The 20,212-nt window shown below is 40.7% G+C and overlaps 1 protein-coding gene across 1 annotated transcript in view; it reads right to left on the bottom strand.

Moving 5' to 3' along the window:
- The window catches only part of LOC126259784 (uncharacterized), a 103,568-nt gene that overhangs the window by 61,801 nt on the left and 21,555 nt on the right, over positions 1–20,212 (bottom strand). Inside the window, exon 3 of the mRNA XM_049956792.1 lies at positions 774–876. Within this exon, the coding sequence (XP_049812749.1) occupies positions 774–876 (103 nt within the window). The remainder of the gene's footprint in view (positions 1–773; positions 877–20,212) is intronic.

Genomic DNA, 20,212 nt, shown 5'->3' with positions numbered 1-20,212 from the left:
CTAACAGGTGCATGTAAGGAGTTGCCAGAGGATGCTGAAAAATCTTAATTTGAAGCCACATCGTGTGACTGTTGTGAAGAAAATGCGAGAGGATGACAGAAAATGTGTAGATTACTGCACATGGTTTTTGAATAACATCAATAATTGTCTGGTAGGCCCTTTCCATTACATCATGAGTAATGGATCACGGTTTCATCTTTCCGGTCATGTGAAAATTACAGAACACGAGGTACTGGGCAATGGAGAACCCTAACATTGTGCGTCAGCAACCACTCCATGATGAAAAAATCGGAGTTTGGTGCGGTGTAGCATTAAAGCGCATCATTGGACCGATATTTTTTGACACCGCCTTCAGCAAGGCTGCATATATGGGCGTTATTGATACATTTTTTGCTCAACTCACACATCTTTGTTGGGACTCTTGAACAGCAAGGTCTATGAAACAAATCCACACACATTACAGGAACTTTACGCCGGGTGTATCTTGAGTATGCTTAGACGTGCGCAGCTGTGTACTGATGTTGCAGGGGGTCACTTTCAACATATATAAATGTAATTTCAGTGTGTTTTTCGTTGTAAATGATGGTAAGTTCATTTCGGCACTTCGTTTCTGTATATATTTACACGGACTACTTTTTTCTGTGCCACCTTGTATTACGATTAGACGACATCGATCATATTGTGATCTCCGCACGTTGTGTTGTAAACATTTGTAAATACATAAAAGTATTCAAAGAAGCGTCACATAAATTCATAATAAAATGGAAACTTACTTTGTCCAATGGCTCTGTTGCGAAGCTGGAGAAATCTTCGTTCTGTTTTCCGCCGTCATTCTCCGGTGACTCTCCGGTCCCCGACTGCCAGTCCAGTTCTTCTCTGTTTGACACAACACAAGCTATTTTAATGACGAATGCACAGGCATTATTGGAAGTGGGATAAGAATGTTACAACTGTGAATATTAAGAGAGGCTACTTTCAGTACTATCATTTGTATTATACCCAACGATGCCGATCAGTCAAATTGCACTTAAATCACTTAATTGAATAAAAAATAAAGCTATTTTGATTACATTTAGAAATAAAAAGATTCACGGCATTTGAGGATATTCCAAGCTTTAAACAATTCGGGAATGAGCTGACTGGGAATTAACCTATAGTTCAGAGAGTTCGACTAGCTGCTAATGGATCCAGTTTGCTAGTAGCACCGAATATAGAACGACAACGTCATATATCTAATATCACATGCAAATTAACGGACCAGATACACTCATGTGTCTATGTGGGGGATTAGCTGTCAGAACACTGTAAATCTTCATCATATGGGAATAGTTGACGACCAGAGAAGGAGAACGCTATCACCTGCATCCTTTCGATCGTAAATATCGGTATTAGGCTAGTAGGGAAGGGAACGAAAGTGTCGTACAAACTTGTGAGGAACATATCTGTTGCGGAATGTTGTGAGGAACAACATTTTCGCAGCAACAGAATTTGCAGGCGTAGGTCTAAGTGCTGGCATGTGTAGCGCACAAACAGATAATCATTAGAGAGTTATAAAAAATGTGAACTACGAAGCGTTTGAAGCGATTCTCAATCCTGCAGTTTGACAAGTAAGGTAATGATACACTTGCTTGTTGTTTGGCAAACATGTATCCATTGCCAAGGTAATGATGACGATTTTTCCGAAAGAATTGCAATGTTGTTGTCAATAGACTTCTATATAGCTCTTTCCCATAATATATAATTGAGGCTACTTTCCATATAACAAGACATCATTACATTTGGACCCAGTTACTAATACCATAAGCATTCAGCAACTGTCAACAACACACTTAGATTATATCAAGGGCGACCGCTAACCCTGCCTCTGGAAGTCGAAAACTTATGGAACTGATTTAAAGACAGCTGTATTTTTTAGTGTTTAATAGTTAACGATAACGAAGAAACTAAGAGAACTGATCATTATCTTACAAATATGGCATGTTGCGGTTGAGCTTTGAGATATGTACCGTTGTTCAAAGACTGATTCATTGCTAAATAAACTTTTTTGCTGTTACAGATTACATCCAGTACTCACGCTGATAAGATAAACTCGACTATTGTACATCTAGCAGCTGGTATTTAGTCAATAATATTTTTGTTTACGGAATCTAAAATAGAAACCATATGTGCGTCAGTCTTCCTAATAAACTCGACATACTGGTATGTGGTAAGGTGTCTTTGCTTTTGCACTGTTAAAACCGAGAAGCCAACATCGGTCGTTGACCATGACTGCCTTGAATGATGCCAATTTGGGTTTCCTTAGCTGTGAACCAACAGGAAACTAATTGTGTTTAGTGTCATGATGGCAGATCAAATTATTGGCACTTAATAATGCCAATATCATTTACCACAGAAGGCACACTGTGGTTTACCGTTTCTCTCTAAAAAAAATATAGATACATTTACGTAAACCACTTACCTAAACGGAAAGACTATTTGTTTTTCGTTAAAATACAGATATGTTTGAAGGGAATTACTGAAAATGATGGCTCATCCCTTTATATCTTTTTTTCTTTTACATCTTGGTAAGAAGACATGTACTAACTTTCCTCACGGTCAAATAACGAGATAGCCCTGTTTAAATGTTCTCCCCTTCTTACCCTCACTTGTGTCCGCCTCGGTAGCTGAGTGGTCTGCGTGACAGACTGTCAATCCTAAGGGCCCGGGTTCGATTCCCGGCTGGGTCGGAAATTTTCTCCGTTCAGGGACTGGGTGTTGTGTTGTCCTAATCATCATCATTTCATCCCCATCGACACGCAGGTCGCCGAAGTGGCGTCAAATCGAAAGACCTGCACCAGGCGAACGGTCTACCTGACCGGAGGCCCTAGCCACACGACATTTCCATTACCCTCACTTGTTCCTTTCAGTCATTCTGTTTTAATGCAATTCATTTATCACTGGTGATATACTTCCTTACCTCTGTACTCTTCACGTAATTCACTGATAAAAACAGCTATTATTATTACTTTTCTTCTCTAGAATGCACTACTACAACTACACAGAAACGTCTATTAATACGGCCTGTTTATTATACTTGTTGGTATTCTTATTTTAACCATTAGTCTGATGATGATAAAACGCAGAACTGTAGATTTATTAATATGGAACTAATCAACATATACTGGCTTAGTTCTTATTGGCATATATCAGAATGTTAAACAGGATCATTACGAGTTTGATAGCGGCTAATGAACATAATCCTGCCAGATAAATACACGAACTGCAGGAATGAAACTTTACGCAGATAAATTTACACTTTTAATGGTGGTAACTGTTACGACACACAAAACTGTTTAGACTTATGGCGAAAACAATGGTCAACAACGGCACTATTACAGAGAAGACAATAATTAAATAAAAAGCTCCTGCATCTTCTCTTTACGCAGCAAGCTGTAGTAACTGTACACATCTGTTTCACCAAATCAATATTTTGCGAAACGTATAGGAAGTAGGACATGAAATATTTTAACGGCTTGCTTCTACTGAAAACCTACGAATTGGACCTTCCTGTTCAACTCTAATTGGTGTATGAAACTGAACCGATTATAACGAACAAACTTTTGCAATAACAAAAACGTAATTTTGTAATTTATATACACAGCAATCGTCTCAGTTCGTTTTACCAACGATAAGGGCATCAAATACAGAAATATGACAGCTATTTTTATGAAACACTGCTTACAATAGTTAATACTCGGACCAACATATCATTAGATATATGTCTTATTTCTGTCATAACTTTTCCAAACTGCTACGCCAAGGCACATGATTCCAAAGACCTGCCCGACTCGTTCACCAGACAACCTTAGTCAATAAATAATGGTAACTCTCAAGTACAAATGGAGTTATTGCTGACAAATGGTAAAAAAGGAGCTTCTGTTGCAAAAATATTTCCCGAAACCATCTACAAATTGGTGAATACTAAGCCATCCTGTTTTAAATGTATAAGTAGTTAATCGTTTTCGTCAAGTCAAGAGCAATCGGATTCCTAGGCCTCTCTTAACTGTCATCGCTTAAGAGTGAGACGCGTTAACTTTGGAATCTCACTATTGTTGCAGTCCTCATACTGATTGTGCTTGTTGGACATTATACGCTTATTTAGTGCATGATTGTGCTTAATAGGTACAAGTCAGGAACGCTCGGCTCGCTGTACGCTCCTGAATACCATGGACTGTAATAATATACAGTCTATAACTCGGTAGTGCAACGCTTTGCATGCTTCTCAAAAGTTCCGGTAAAACATCTGCATCTGAGAATCCTTTGAGCAATTCTGGAGAGAAAAACAACGTCGGAACTAGTCTCACGACCAAAGAGCATTGTGACTGATTTTTTCATAATCTGCAATCCCTTGAAAATATTAACTGCCTCTAAAAACAAAGTACAATTTCCCACTAGTTGTCGTGAAAATTCTCTCTCTTACGGAAATGAATTCTGCCGTGATACGCCTTTCGACTTCCAGGACGTTCAGCTCTTGTAAGTTGCAGATTGCAATCACACGCTTTAGGTGCCACTTACGTGTGGGATTCATCGCCGACGCGCGAAACGCCCCACCCCACGACTCGTCTGCTGAGATGATGTCCTCCTCAGATTCCGCAGCTGTGAATGCTTCCGATCGCCGCTTCTCCCGTTCTGACAGCGTATCGTCCTCCAGCATAAAATCATCACTGTAACACAAATTTATCCATCTTGTCGGAAAACTACTCTCTGATCTGTTTCTCTTATTTCAAAAACAATTTTATTTCCGTGAGCTGTTTAAATGTAATTTCCTTTTTCGGTTTTGTTTGTAAGTGGAGATCGATTAACGTCATACCCGTTGGCGGTAAAACTTTCAGTAAAAGACATTGAGTTCTTTGAAAGAGAAATACAATAATATTATCTGTATACGCATTCAGAGTCTCTAGAAGTGTTGGAAGTCGAAGCAAGCACATTGTTACATACCAGCCAGAATCCTTATTACGGAACTGAAAGAAACAGTTGTTTCAATCATTAGTCTTTCCACTCTCGATCAGTTTTATTAGTCGTCCAGTAACTACTCCAAATGAACTCGTAGAAAACACAGATATTAGCAAAGACGTTTGCGTTTAGTGCAAGTTACTATATCTGACTTTCTGCTGCATCAGTGGTACCAGAAAGAAAACTCTTGATAACAGGCAGACAGCCTCCACTCTAGAATTTTCACGTCGCGTTCTAATACGCAGACCCGTCATCGGGAATACGAAGGATGCCAAAGGCGCAGAAGACTTACAGCGCAGGTTGTATACGTCCACTGAAGACTAGAGGTAAAAATGGGTAAAATCGTAGAGCATAGTTGGCTGGGAGATCCCGAAATTTAGTACAGCCGTCTATTTGGAAAGATTATCGCTATCCGCGCACACTGGTACCTTTTTTTCGTGGAGTAAGAGAGTTGTGTGATAATTTACCTTCTGAGTGTAGATGACTAACAGATGTGTGTAGTGTGGTGTCATGTTTGCGTTGGGCGATGATGATGATGATGATGATGGCGGTGATGGTGATGGTGGTGGTGGTGGTGATGGTGATGATGATGATGATGATGATGATGATGACGATGAGAGAAGATGAAACCGGTCCCGGCACAAAGCCCACTCCTCTCAAATAGCACCAAGGAAGGCCACCGATCTTAACGTCCCCATCCGACTGATGGAACTATTAAAAGTGTCACATGAGCGCACACCATGAGAGGCTGCGGAGAGATTTGGAATTTAATGTAGGACATTGTCCACTACCCCTCCCGTACCTGCCACGCCCGACGTTGCTTAACTTCGGTGATCTGACGAGAATCGCTGTATTCACCGAAGTAAGGACGTTGGGAGAACAAGAGACGGGTCGGGGTAATTCAATAAATGAATGGAATTAAAGCACGGAGCGCCGGTATGAAATAATTTCTCGTTTGAAGGTTGGAGATAACTGCAATTTTGGCTGTAGCAGTAATTACGTGCCGGTCCTTCCGTTCTGAAAATGGTATTTTACTTTTACATTTCCCTTTGGATCTTGATTGGCATGACATAAACACAAATTTTCATTACATTTAGACAACATTATATGAGAAAACATCAACAGTTACTAGGTCGGTTTGAAAACTCTGTAAAATATTCATGAAAGAACAGAAAATTGTTTTTGCGCCTTCATGCTTGGTAAGCTTGATTAGTATATTTCAGCAATATACAACGAACAGTTCATTCTTGATAGCCGTATGGAGAGGTCGGTGTGCCGAATGCGAAAGACAGAGTTTCATGCTGTTTTAAATCTTTTCATTTCAAGCGTTGGACTACCACCAAATCAAAACAGAATTAGATGAAGTTCATGTGGGCTCTGCACCTTCAATGAAGATCATTTACTTTTGGATTAATTAATTTTGAACATGGTCGGTCAAGCACCAAAGACGAGGCACACTCCTGCCGTCCAATTGTCACCCCAAAGCAAAGCACTGACAAAATCCGTGATATGGTAACGTAAGACCGCTGAATAAACATTCGCGAGATTGACGAGACTTTGGCATCACAACGGACTGTTAAGAGAACTAGCTACGAGGAAGTTATGTGTATCGTGGGTACCGTTATTACTCAGTCAACTACAAGTGTGTCCGGCACATCATTTTAATACATAATAATTTTAATCTCTATCCGCAAGACTTTGGCGCCGATTTGTGATTGCTGATGAAACATGGGTCCATCATTACACACCACAGTCAAACGGCAGTAAAAACAATGGGCAATGGGTGTGAAAGTACACTGAAGAGACAAAGACAATTTTGTTAGCTGGTAAGGTGATGGCACAAACTCCCTTACAATGTGTTTCTATGTTTTTGGATGATGGAATGATTGATAAAATAGTTACATACACGAATACATAAATTACAAGAAAAATTTTCACGAGAACGTGATTGTAAGCTAACAGACGTGGTTGAAATAAAGGCATTCATTGGACTGTTGTACATGGCTGGTTTGAAGAAAACAAATCATTTCAAAGTGAAAGAAAAGTGAGCTGTTGATGGTACAGCCTGCGATTTTTTTTACAGTAACAATGTCCATAAAGCGCTTCTTATTTTTGTTAAGAGTGTAACGTTTTGAAGATATCCATACTCGGGAGGCAAGAATGCAAGTTGCTGACATAGCGCCTATCCGGGAAATATTTGAGGTCTTTGTTAGAATTTGGAGATATAAGCCGGGAAACAGCCACCAGGACCTTATAATTTGAGCAACGCGGCTGCTGACGTAGTCAAGGGTTGCTGCTCCTATATTGAACAGTGGTACAACATAGTTATCTGGAGAAATGTGTCTTTCGTAACATCCCCTGCACATGAATGCCACATGTCTGGACAATTATTTCACGTCCATTCAACTACTTAAATAATTGAAAAATGTCTACAGAACAACAGCAGTCGGCACATCACGCAAAAATAAAAAAGAAATCCCTCCATTATATTTGTCAACAAAGAACAGAACGATGCCGAGTTCTATTTTTGGTTTCGGTGAAAACAATGTCATCATATCTTACGTACCAAGGAAAAAAACGGAGAAAATAGTACTTATGTTATCCTCATTCCACAACGACGATAATATCGATCAAGAGACAGGTATTGAAGATAAACCAGAAGTTTTTACATTTTACAACAATACTAAAGGAGGTGTGGACGTTGTTGACCAAAAGAGTAATACTCTGTTGCACAAATTTCTTCAAGGTGGCCAGTGAGACTGTTCTTCACTATTTTGAATATAACTGGTATCAACGCGCAAATTATATACTAAGAAACCATACAAAATACAATTAAAAAACGTGTACTCCTGAAAGATGTAGGTCTAGAGATGGCGAAACCATATATTTCACGAAGAATAACACTGCAGAATATTTCATCGGCTCTCAAGTTCCGAATGAAGCGGTTTGTACCGTTTCCTAACGTGGAAACAGAGTCATTACCCAGTGGCTTTTGTGCGCTTTGCACTCTAAAAAAAGGCATGTACTTTGTGTCACAAATCACTTTGCACTGAGCATGTGACATTCATGTGCAAGGGATGTTATGAAAGACACATTTCTCCAGATACTATAGAAGACCGATTCATTAAAATATATGCAATTTTTGATTTTTTATATATTGAAATGAAATGATCGTATGGCATTGTTGGCCGGGAGGCCCCATGCGGGGAAGTTCGGCCACCGTATTGCAAGTCCTTTTTAGTTGACGCCACTTCGGCGACTTGCGAGTCAATGATGATGCAATGATGATTATATTCGTTACGTGTGTCATAAGTAAATAACCAAAATTCAGAAGACTTTATTTATAGCTAAGACTGCATTTTTTGTTACTTATATCTTAATAAATTATGTGATGGCGTAGATAAGTGCCTTTCATCACATTAATGATTTTTTATTGTAGTATTATATTTCCTTTTTCTAAACAATACGATTTAAAGAGCGTGAGCGTTTTGCTCCCGCGCGCCAAACCGTCTAACTTCTAAGGCGCGCCTTCTCAGGGGCTAAAAGAAAAAGCAATCTACTCTAGTTAGCCGGGAATTTGCGAGAAACAAATTCCGTTCTTAGTATTTGTCGTCTCTGACTACCACAAAAGCGAAAGCACTACTCAGCCAAGAACAGATGTGCCCTTCCTCACAAGCTTACCGACAATTACCGAACTGAAATCGTAGCGCTGCCAACATATGCAGTCTAGCAATGCGTGGTGCGGTATTATTTCAGTAGGCATTTCATAATGAAGTAGAACACACTCTTTAACGAAATCGTTACGGCGCTCTGAGCTCAAAGTGCATCAACAGTTCAGCAGTTGCGGCACTGACGATAGCCCGCCTCGCCGTATGTAGTATCTCTACTTTTCTCTGTTCTGTACGTGTAGTATTGTGTTTATTGTGTAGTTGTTTGTGCTACCTATTTACCTATAATTATGAGTGATTGTGAGGAAGACAGTGAACGTTCGTGTACTCTTACTCCACCAACAAAAATACCGAGAAAAGGCGGCCGGACAAGAAAGAAGGAAGGTACGCAACATCGCTCACAAAATTTTAAACATCAGTGGTTTAAGGATCCGGCTTTTAAGGACTGGTTTTTGCCAGACACCAATGATTCAGCTAAACCTAGGTGTACATTTTGCCCGTGAAAATCGATGTAACTGAAGTATCTAATTTGAAAACTCACGCCACTACCAAAGAACATGTAAATAATAAACATAGTTCCAGTGTAAAAACGCAAACATTAACGACCCTTGGATTCCAAAAAAGTGTAACTCTACAAAATAAAGGAAAAGCACGAGCAGAAATTAAACTTTTTTTTTCTTCTTCTTCTCAGAGCATGACATTGCATTTGCGGTAGCTGATCATTTGTACCAGTATTAAACGAAGTTGTGACGGATTCTAATTAAGGAACTACAGCTTAAACGAATCAAAGTAACAGTAGTGTTAAAGAACGTTCTTGGAGAAGGTCATAAATCAGAATTAGCCCAAAAACTACAAAAAAATAAATTTTCGGTCATGAAGGATGAGGCAACCGACATTTCAACGGCCAAAACAGCTTACTTTTTTTTTATCAAGAAGTTCAAAAAATATGCAGCACATTTTGGGAGTTGCAAAAAGTTTTTAAGAAAAGAACAGATATTCCCACAGCCAGCGCCGAGGTTTTATACAGATCTCTCATCGATTCATTCTCCAATTATAAAGTCCCACTGAAAAATGTTATACGCTTTGGGTCAGATGGGTGTAATGTCATGATGGGTGAAAACGATTCCGTAAATACTAGATTACAACGGGATTTTAAAGGAATCACAATAGTGAAATGTGTTCGTCACTCATATGTGTGCCTGCAATGCGTGTAAACAGTTACCTGAAAGTATAGAGTAACTAGTTCGTGATATTTGTAACTTTTTTAAACACAGTGATAAACGCCAGTTTGATTTTCGTAACTTCCAGTCATTTCATGAAGTGGAGCCCCACCATAAACCATCTCAGACGAGATGGCTTTCACTCGCTGCAGTGGCTCAAAGAAAAAAAAGTGGGAAGCCCTACGTCTGTTTTTTATGGATTTCATGACAAATCCGATGTGCGAATAGGGCACTATTTATTTCTGAAAAGCTCAGCAACTCATTCTACAAAGTATTTTTGTTTCCTTCAATGGTCGCTCCCTTTATTTAATAAATTCAATCTGGAATTTCAAAGCGAGAAATTAGTTATTAACAATCGTGAAAGTAGTTATTCACAACCTACACGAGGAAATATGCGAACTCTACCAGGAAATCCTATTGCGTTATCTACAACGTGAATGAGGCCAAACCCAGGTGAAGTAGACCCTGAACGTCTGCGTCAGCAATATCATAACACTGAACTGTATTTTGGCGTCAAAATGTTGGAGCTCTTAAAACATCCAGATGTGGTCAGACATCCTGCAGATATTGAACAATTCTTCTCATGTTGCAAAAATGTCTACAGAGTTGCTGCCATAGAAATAAATAAAACGATACAACATTGAGGACACTGTCTTGTCAAAGTTACAAATTTTCAAACCATAATCAACGCTCTCTCACAATTTCAGGAGCCATTTCCCAACGCTAATGCCTCTTATTGAAGCGGTTCCGCTTATAATTGCTCCAGATCATCACGCAAAAAGAAACAAATAATAGAAGATCAATGGAAAAGGCTGCCAAACACACAAGCTCGGTATTCTGAAGGATTGAATGCAATTAGTGATCCAGATAAGTTTTGGAACGTTTTACTTAAAACTGAAGATTTTTCTGAGCTGGCTCTTTTTGCTCTAACTGCGCTGTCTCTACCTCATACAAATTCTGACTATAAGCGAGTTTTCAGTAAGGTTAATTTGATAAAAACAGACGTAATAAACCAGCGAACTGTGGAAAGTGTCAAAGGTGCAATACTTGCTGCAGAGAGCGTAATAGAACCAACACGTACTGGAATTTGCGTCAATTTTGAACCGACAAAAGACATGTTTAGCGGTATGACTAAGGAAAAATTATACGGCAACATAAATAAGAACGATGTCAGTGAGGCAGAGTATGTACCTGATATTGTATTTGGAGACATAAACTAAGGCTAGAAAATACCACAAAAATTTCATAGTTGTATGCAGACGTAGATTAGATGGCACCACAGTTGAGTGATCTGTGGCGGTGTCGTGGCCTAAGTCGCACCTCTAATGACAGACCAGAAACGAAAAACGCTTCAACGTCACCAAACATTTGCCAAAGCAGCGAAGAGGTTTTTCCAGTAATGAGGGGAATATATTCCAGTCAGCTAACAACACAGTCAACTAAAGTGCCTTAAAGATCGTCTAAATAATATTAATGTATCATGTACCTGTGTAAATTTATAAACTAATAAATTAGCACCTCGTGGTGAAAATATTTATTAACGTGCATTCACCTCAATGTATAATGCGCTTTTGCGAATCCTTGTTACTTCCGAGAGTGACATTAAATTATATCATAGTTGTTAATCGATATTAAGTATTCACCCCTTCCAGTATATCTCATCACACCGTCTCTACCCACGCCCCAAACAGCCAAGACGAGCAATGTGTCTAGAACCTGGGTCTAGGAAATATGGCCACCGTTAACATTTTCTTTGTTTAACTCAAAATTTTTAAATTAACAAATTCCTGCTAAATTCACACTCATTTAATGTGTCTTGTTTTTGGTTTTATAACCTTTTAAATGCTTGATGAAGTACTAGGTTTGAAAGCCAAAGTACGAGATTTTTAGTTGTTTATGTACGAGGAAAAAAGTTCTATGTTTGGCAACCCCGAATAGCGTAGTTGCAGAACAGTTTCGAAATGACGTCTATAGGTGATGTACGTTCAAGCAATGTCCTGTCATTGAATTTCTCACTGCAGAGAAAGAAACTCTGGGGAATTTCACAAACGCTTGCGCAAAATCTGTGGAGCATCTACAGTCGACAAAGTATAGTTAGTTGCTGGGCAAGGAGAGTGAGGTCATCAAAAAGCGGTTCGGCGGAGCTCCACGATTTGCGGCCGGTGAGACCATCTACGGTTGTCACGCCTGACATGTTGCAGCGAGCTGATTTTGTCATTCGCGAGGGCAGATGCATTACGACTCAGACCGTTGGCGCTGCATCTGTCAATAAGCAAAGCGCTGGCTCCGTCACTAGGACAAGGATTGGTATCGACAGGGCATAACACCCTTGTTTCGCGCTGGAGGAAGGCCTTAGAACTGGATGGAGATTACGTGGAAAAATAGGGTGTGTAGATAAAACACCATTCTTTCGCGTGTGTTCAAATGGCTCTGAGCACTATGGGACTTAACATCTACGGTCATCAGTCCCCTAGAACTTAGAACTACTAAAACCTAACTAACCTAAGGACGTAACTCACATCCATGCCCGAGGCAGGATTCGAACCTGCGACCGTAGCAGTCGCGCGGTTCCGGACTGAGCGCCTAGAACCGCTGGACCACCGCGGCCGGCATTTGTCATCTAAGACGGACAACCAAGGTCGTGCTCTGGGTGTGGGGAGGAGGGACACGTACGTTGTGAGTGTACTTAGCAAATGTTGTTGCAGCTGCCACGTGATGATCCACCGCTCACACCGCATCCGACTATGCTCCCCATGACCTATGTCGCCGCATTACGCGATGACGTAGGCCGCGCAACAGAAACGTACCGGAAAGTACAGACACAGAACGTGGCAAACCAACCAAGGACGACGTTTCGCTGGACCGCCTGCAACAGTCACAGGACGCCCTCTCTTCGGTGCCGATTCCGACCCCTTCAGATAAGACGTCGACAATTCGACGGCGCACGATTCCGACGTCCTCCCCCCCCCCCCTCGCCACCACGAACACCCAGAAGGCATGCTGACCTCTGATTCCGAGGCTCGGCAACGGCGTTTTCGGGTACAGAGCAGACGACCATGGATACAGAATAACTGCCTAGCGTGGATGCAGGGGTGGCCAGTTGGACGACGAAACGACCTACCGATGACGATGGTCCAGAAACAGCAGAGGAGTCCGATTGACGGCAACAGGCTACTGCGGCGCCTACAACGCACGACAACGATGGGAAGCTAGGGGACTGGTCGGAAGACCCACACCCGTGGGGAACAGACGATGCTGGAGGAACAGCTCCCACACTCTCCCGATGTAAGACCGGAGAGTGCGCGGAATAACGGCAGACCATGTGAGGGGACGGCGGGGCACGTTAGGAAGAAAGCAGCCTGTGTACGGAAGAATTCGCGATCATAAGGTGCCCTGTCTACGTTGACAGCCATGCAACACGCTTATCGGATAGGGTCTGTTAACATTAATAGCATTGGGACGCCGGTAAAAATAAAATGCTCAGTGAAATGATAAAGGCTGCAGATTTAGAGATAGCGCTATTACAGGAAGTTCGTATGCTTCCCCCCTCGGACTTTTACGGTTATGATATTTACTGTTCCCTGTGTGACGAGAGGTGTTGGCACTGCAATACTATTGAAAGAAGGGATACGTGCATATGAGTTAGAGTATTTGCTTTCTGCCCGTGGTATGGCCGTGTCCATAGGTGGAATACTTTTGATCAGTATGTACGCACCATCGGGTTCTGATAAGAGTAGGGACGGAGAAGATTTTTACGCCTATGAGGTTACATCGTTGTTCCAGGGAGATGCGATGCTTGCTCAACAGGAAGGACCAACATCCTAACTACACTCCTAGCCAAGAACTTCGGGAGCTGGTCGATGAGATGGAATTAGTCGATGCATGGGATTTGAAGTATCGCTACCAACCAGGATACACATTTTTTACGAACCACTCCGCAAGCCGTTTAGATTGGATCTATGTTCCATGGGAGTTAGCCATGTCGACGGTGGATGCAGAAATCTGGCCGACCACGTTTACAAGACCATGATGCATGTATTTGTACGGTTAACCTTGCTAGACAGCAGGTATGGAGACGGAGGAGTAACTGGTAGATGAACGTCTCTCACCTGTGTGATGCAGAATGCGTACACGTGGTGGAGGACATGTGGCATAGCTGCCTCCGTCGACGAAATTCTTATGGTTCTGTCATACAGTGATGGATCTAGTGCGCGAAGCCAGCCTTATGGAGGACGTTCCAGGTTATGCGAAGGAGGTTTCTCGACAGCAACGCACGACCACTGACTTTTACTTTACGGCCCTTTAGGAACTGTTTTCTTAATACTAAAAATATGGTGAGGGGCCGTTCGCGATAAGCGGGAAATCCAGGTTCGAATCCCGGTCCATCATTTCATTCTACAGCTGATGGTAGGTAGTCATTATTCGCAACTGCGAATTCATCTGATGTGATATTGAGCATATCTGGGATGCCTTGGCAACGTAGTGTTCATAAGAGATCTCCACCCCTTGTACTCTTGCGGATTTATGGACAGCCCCCATCTGGATTCATGGTATCAGTTCCCTCCAACACTACTTCAGACATTAGTCGAGTCCGTGCCACGTCGTGTTGCATCACTTCTGCGTGCTCGCGAGGGCCCTACACGACATTAGGCAGGTGTACCAATTTCTTTGGCACTTCAGTGTATGACCCTCCTCCAAAATGGCTTTCCGAGACCGATGAGACAGACATTCTTCCGTACACTGACAAGGGGGAGGTCGAGTCAATAATTAAATCGCTGAAGACTAAGGACTGTCATGGCTATGAGGAAGTATCTAGCAGAATACTGAAATACTTTTCTGCACATGTTAGCCCTGTACTTAGCTATATTTGTAATTTTTCGTTTAGGAATGGTCAGTTTCCTGAACGATTAGAATTCTCTGTAACAAAGATACTTTGTAAAAAGAGAGAAAGGTGTAATAGAGACAATTTTAGACCTATTTCTATGCCATCACTATCTTCTTGCGTTGTTTCAAAGGACGTGTATTTAAGGATAATCGATTATTTCATATCACATAATTTGCTGTCAGATGAACAGTATGGTTTTATAAGTTGTTTAAAAACTGAAGATGCTATATTCACTTTTATCTGTGAGGTAATGGATAGATTAAACCAAAGATTTCGAACAGTAGGCATCTTTTTTTTATTTAACTATGGCGTTTGAGTGTGTTGATAACAAAATATTGCTCCAGAAACTGGACCATTACGGAATATGCGGGGTACCTCTCAATTTGTTCACATCTTACTTTAAGAACAGACAGCAGAAGGTCATTCTCCGCAGTATTGAGAATGATTATGATGTGGAGTCCGAGTGGGGCATCTACAGGGTGGGTAACCCAGTATCAGTGCTCGAGCCACTCCTACTCCTCAGTTACGTAAATGATATGGCTTCCGTTATTAGAGGTGATTCTAAAATATTTCTATCTGCTGATGTCATTAGCTTGGTAGTAAAGGATGTTAGGGGCAATATTGGCACTGTTTTAAATAGTACAATTCCAGCCATAAGTTCATGAATTGTAGGAAATAAACTAAAGTTAAATCACAGTAAGACTCTTTTTACAGTCTCTAACACACAATTCAACAAAACTGACGTTTTAACTACACATAATGAGCATATGATAAGTGGGACTGAACAGTTCAAATTTCAGTGTGTTCAGACAGGTAGTAAACTGTCGAGGAAAGCACATGTTCAGACTTTTGTTGAAAGACTTAACGCTGTTATTTTTACTATTAGAACAACATTGAAGTAAGTGACAGTTCGATACGAGAAGTAGCCTACAGTGCTAATTTTCATTCGTTTATAAGATACAGTATTATTATTTTGGGTTAACTCTTCCCATTCTTAACGGGCATTTTTAGCTCAGAAACGTGCGGTTTGGGCTATAAGTGGTGTTAAGTTAGCAAACTTCCTGTCGACCACTGTTTATTAGTCTGGGTCTTCTGACGTTGACCTCTCAATATATTCTTTGATGTCGTTTATTAACAATATCTGCTTATTCCCAAGAATTTGCAGGTTTCACTCAGTGAACACTGGGCAGAAATCCAATCCGCATTTGGATCCTACATCCTTGACTTTTGTGCAGAAGAATTAAAAAATCTTAGCAGTAATCCACGGCTCTGAGCACTATGGGACTCAATGTAATCCACGCAAATCTAAAATGACGCGTTACCTCATGTATTACTCATATTCTGTCGAGAAGTTCCTTGAAAACCTAAGTTAATTTCTGTGTTACATTGTTAATTGTGTTTATATAAACTTATAGATTATCGTCTTTTTAGGTTTTGTAAACATTTTATTTTATCCACTATTACTTTTCTGTTGTAATTTCGTGTACTGACACGTGCCATGACCATGAAGATTTGCTCCTTAGTCTGGTCCTATGGAACTAGACGAGTAAAATACGAGGGTAATCCGAAAAGTAAGGTCTTCTATTTTTTTATAAGTACATAGACCTGTTTATTTCTACAGTGGCTTACATCAGTTCACAGGTTGAACATTTGGCTATTTTTCGACATAGCCACCATTTCTGTTGCTGCATTTTTTACGCTGTGGCAGTTTTTGTATGCCCATGTCATACCAGCTCGTCGCGTCGGAACGTTATGAACCTCTTCTTTCACCTCGTCGTCGGAGCTGAATCGCTTTCCGTTCTTTTAACCTAGGTAACAGGTGATAGTCACTGGGCGCCAAGTCAGGACTATAGGGTGGGTGGGTGATTACATTCCACTGAAATTGTTGCAGGAAAGCAACGGTTTGCCGAGCGATGTGTGGGCGAGCGTTGTCATGGAGAATGTGTATGCCCTTGCTGAACATTCCTCATCTCCGGTTCTGAATTGCCCGTTTGAGTTTTTTCAGAGTCTAACAGTACCTGCCAGCGTTAATTGTGGTCCAACGTGCAGAGATCATCCAGGGTGATCCGCTGATCTTCACACATGTTTTGCTCAACCTTCAACACTGTCTCCTCCTCAGAAACTGACGGTCTCCCGCTCCTTTGTTCGTCGTGAATTTCGGTCCGACCAGCTGCAAACTATCTACACCACTTACGAACATTTTTGACATCCATAAACGACTCACCATACACTTCCGTCAATTGGAGATGGATTTCAATCGGCGCAATGCCTTTTGCGTTCAAAAACCGAACGACTGCGTGCAATTCGCACTTGGCGGTAACATCCAACGGGAGCTCCATCCTCAACGGCTCACAAGCCAAGACAGCGCCTCAGCGCGGCGTGCTCATGTTTACACACAACGCGTTCAAAAATGGCTCTGAGCACTATGGGACTTAACTTCTGAGGTCATCAGTCCCCTAGAACCTAGAAGTACTTAAACCTAACTAACCTAAGGACATCACACACATCCATGGCCGAGGCAGGATTCGAACTTGCGACCGTAGCGGTCGCGCGGTTCCAGACTGTAGCGCCTAGAACCGCTCGGCCACTCCGGCCTGCCCACACAACGCGTGAAGCACTCTTCATAACAGTGTGACCAACTGCCACACAAACAGGGTTCTGTACTTATAAAAAAAGGAGGGGACTTTACTTTTGGGATTACCCTCGTAAATAAAAAGATTACTTCCGTCCACCAAAACGGCTACAGAATTGATTCACAGAACTACCTAGAATACTATTCAGCTCTATTCTAGCAGAATTGCAGATTACCATACTTGAAAGAAAACGAACTTCTTTCTGGAAACTTGCATTAATGCCAGAAACATCAATCAAGCACAAACCATCTCGCACTGTACACACATTAAGTGTCATTCTTAAAAGCTTGTGATTTTTAAAACTTACACAGAAGTTTGATTCAGCAAAACACCGACTTATTCTAAAGCAATTAGGGTCCTATGGGATATTTAACCATGTTTGTGGCTGGACTGATAATTTTTCGGACGGCAGAACGAAACAAACAATCCCACACTGAAAGTCATTTGCATAAATAATGGTTTTCTCCTTGGAAGCCTAATAGGACTATAAGAGTTTAAGTTATACATTAGAGGCTTAGCGGATAGTATGGGTTGAAGTTTGAAATCAAATTTTTCACAGATGACACATTTACAATAAAGTTTTATCTCAAATTACATGTTTAGAAAATATTGTCCTGGTGCAAGAAGTGGCAGTTATCTCTTAATGTAGAGAAATGTAAAGCTGTAAACTTCAAGAAATGTAAAAAATGGAGCAGCACTTCAAGACGATTTATCAGCAACTGTTAAGAGTCTGAGATGTGAAAATAGCCCGTGTACCAATGTCTAGAGGATGTGGCAGGGAATTTTGGATTAGGATTAAGAAATGAAAGAGGGGATAAACTTGTAGAATTCTGCCAAAGAAATAAACTTTGCATTACAAATACCTTCTTTAATCATCATCTAAGAAGAAGATATACTTGGAAAATGCCTGGTGACATTAACAGATATCAAATTGACTTCATATTAGTGAAGCAAAGATTTAAAAACCAAGTTAAGGACAGCAGATCATATCCAGGCTGTGATGTGGAAAGTGACCACATACTCGTTATGATGACGACTGAACTAAAATTCAAGAACATTAAAAAAAGAAGTACATGTAAATGGGAATTGACAAACCTGAAAAACGAGAGTACACTGAAGCACTATCAACTAGAAACAGACAAGAAAATAAATACACAGGGCTGCAATGACATCCAAAGCAGCTGGGAAAAAATAAAAACTGGTATTTTAGAAGCAGCAAAAGAAGTAATAGGAAAAGAAAGGACAGAGAAAAGGAAGGAATGGATCACTAATGACCTACTAAATATGATGGAAGAAAGAAGGAAATTAAAAAATTCTGTGAAAAAGGAAGACCAAGAGAAATACAAGTGTCTGAAAAACAGAATCAACAGAGAGGCAAAACAAGCAAGAGAAAAATACCTTGATGATCTCTGTATTTCAGTTGAGGACAACATGAGCAAGGGAAATATCGACAAGGCCTATAAATGTGTGAGACATTGCTTTGGAGACAGAAGAAACAAGTGTAGGGCTGTGATGGATGAAAATGGCAATATGTTGGATGACGATGATGAAGTTGCAAGAAGATGGAAACAATATATAGGAAAACTGTACAGCGGACCAGACCTGTCTGAAAACATCATGGAAGAAGAAACAGAAGTAGATGCACACAACATAGGTGAACTTATATTAAAGGAAGAGTTTGAACTAGCTCTGAAAAAATTAAAAAAACAGCAAATCGCCTGGTATAGACAATATCCCAGCCGAACTTCTGAAATCTGGAGGAGCAAAACTGAATCAGGAGTTGTATAATATTGTTTTCAACATGTACGAGCAGGGTAAAATTCCTACAGACTTTGAGAAAAACATTATCATCCACATTCCAAAGAAGGCAAATGTTACAAGATGTGAAAATTATAGGACGCTCAGCCTAGTTACTCACGCCTCTAAAATATTAACCGCAATTATCCTAAAACGCATAGAACAAAAAGTCGAAGCTACACTCTCCGAAGACCAGTTTGGATTCCGGAAAGATATAGGAACCAGAGAAGCAATATTTGCTCTAAAACTAATAATAGAGAAACGACTAGATAAGAACCTGAAAACATACGTAGCTTTCGTAGATGTAGAGAAAGCCTTTGATAATGTTAAATGGGATAAGATGTTTGAGGTACTCAAAAAAGTAGGAATAGACCATAAAGATAGAAAAATGATATGGAACCTGTACAAAAACGAGACAGCAGTTATCCGTGGACGGACAAAACAAGAAGAGGTGCAGATACGGAAAGGTGTCCGACAAGGTTGCGCACTATCCCCTGTTATCTTTAACGTATACATTGAAGAGGCGCTGAAAAAAAGTAAGGGAAAATTCACAGACAGGTGTAGTAATTCATGGCCAACGAATAGATATGATAAGATATGCTGATGATATAGCTGTCCTGGCTGAAAGTGAAGAAGATCTTGTAGTCCTACTGAATAGAATGGATAAAGTTATGGGTGAAGAATATAATATGAGAATTAATAAAGCAAATACAAAAGTAATGGCATGCGACAAAGAAGATCAAGTGAAAGTCCAAGTTCATGTAGGCAATGAACTGCTTGAACAAGTTGATAAATTTACTTATCTGGGCAGTAATATTACCAGGGATGGAAGGAGCAAGGCAGAAGTGAGAAGTAGGGCTGCGTTTAACAAGAAGAAAAACATATTAACATCTAAGAGCATCAGCCTCGAAATCAGGTAAAGATTTTTGAAATCATGTGTGTGGAGTGTGGCATGCTATGGGTGTGAAATATGGACTCTCGGGACAGAGGAAGACCAGAAGCTAAATTCTTTTGAAA

This window comes from Schistocerca nitens, chromosome 5 (genome assembly GCF_023898315.1).
Source record: "Schistocerca nitens isolate TAMUIC-IGC-003100 chromosome 5, iqSchNite1.1, whole genome shotgun sequence".
Classification (NCBI taxonomy): Eukaryota; Metazoa; Arthropoda; class Insecta; order Orthoptera; family Acrididae; genus Schistocerca; species Schistocerca nitens.
This window is presented reverse-complemented; position numbering and strand designations above follow the sequence as displayed.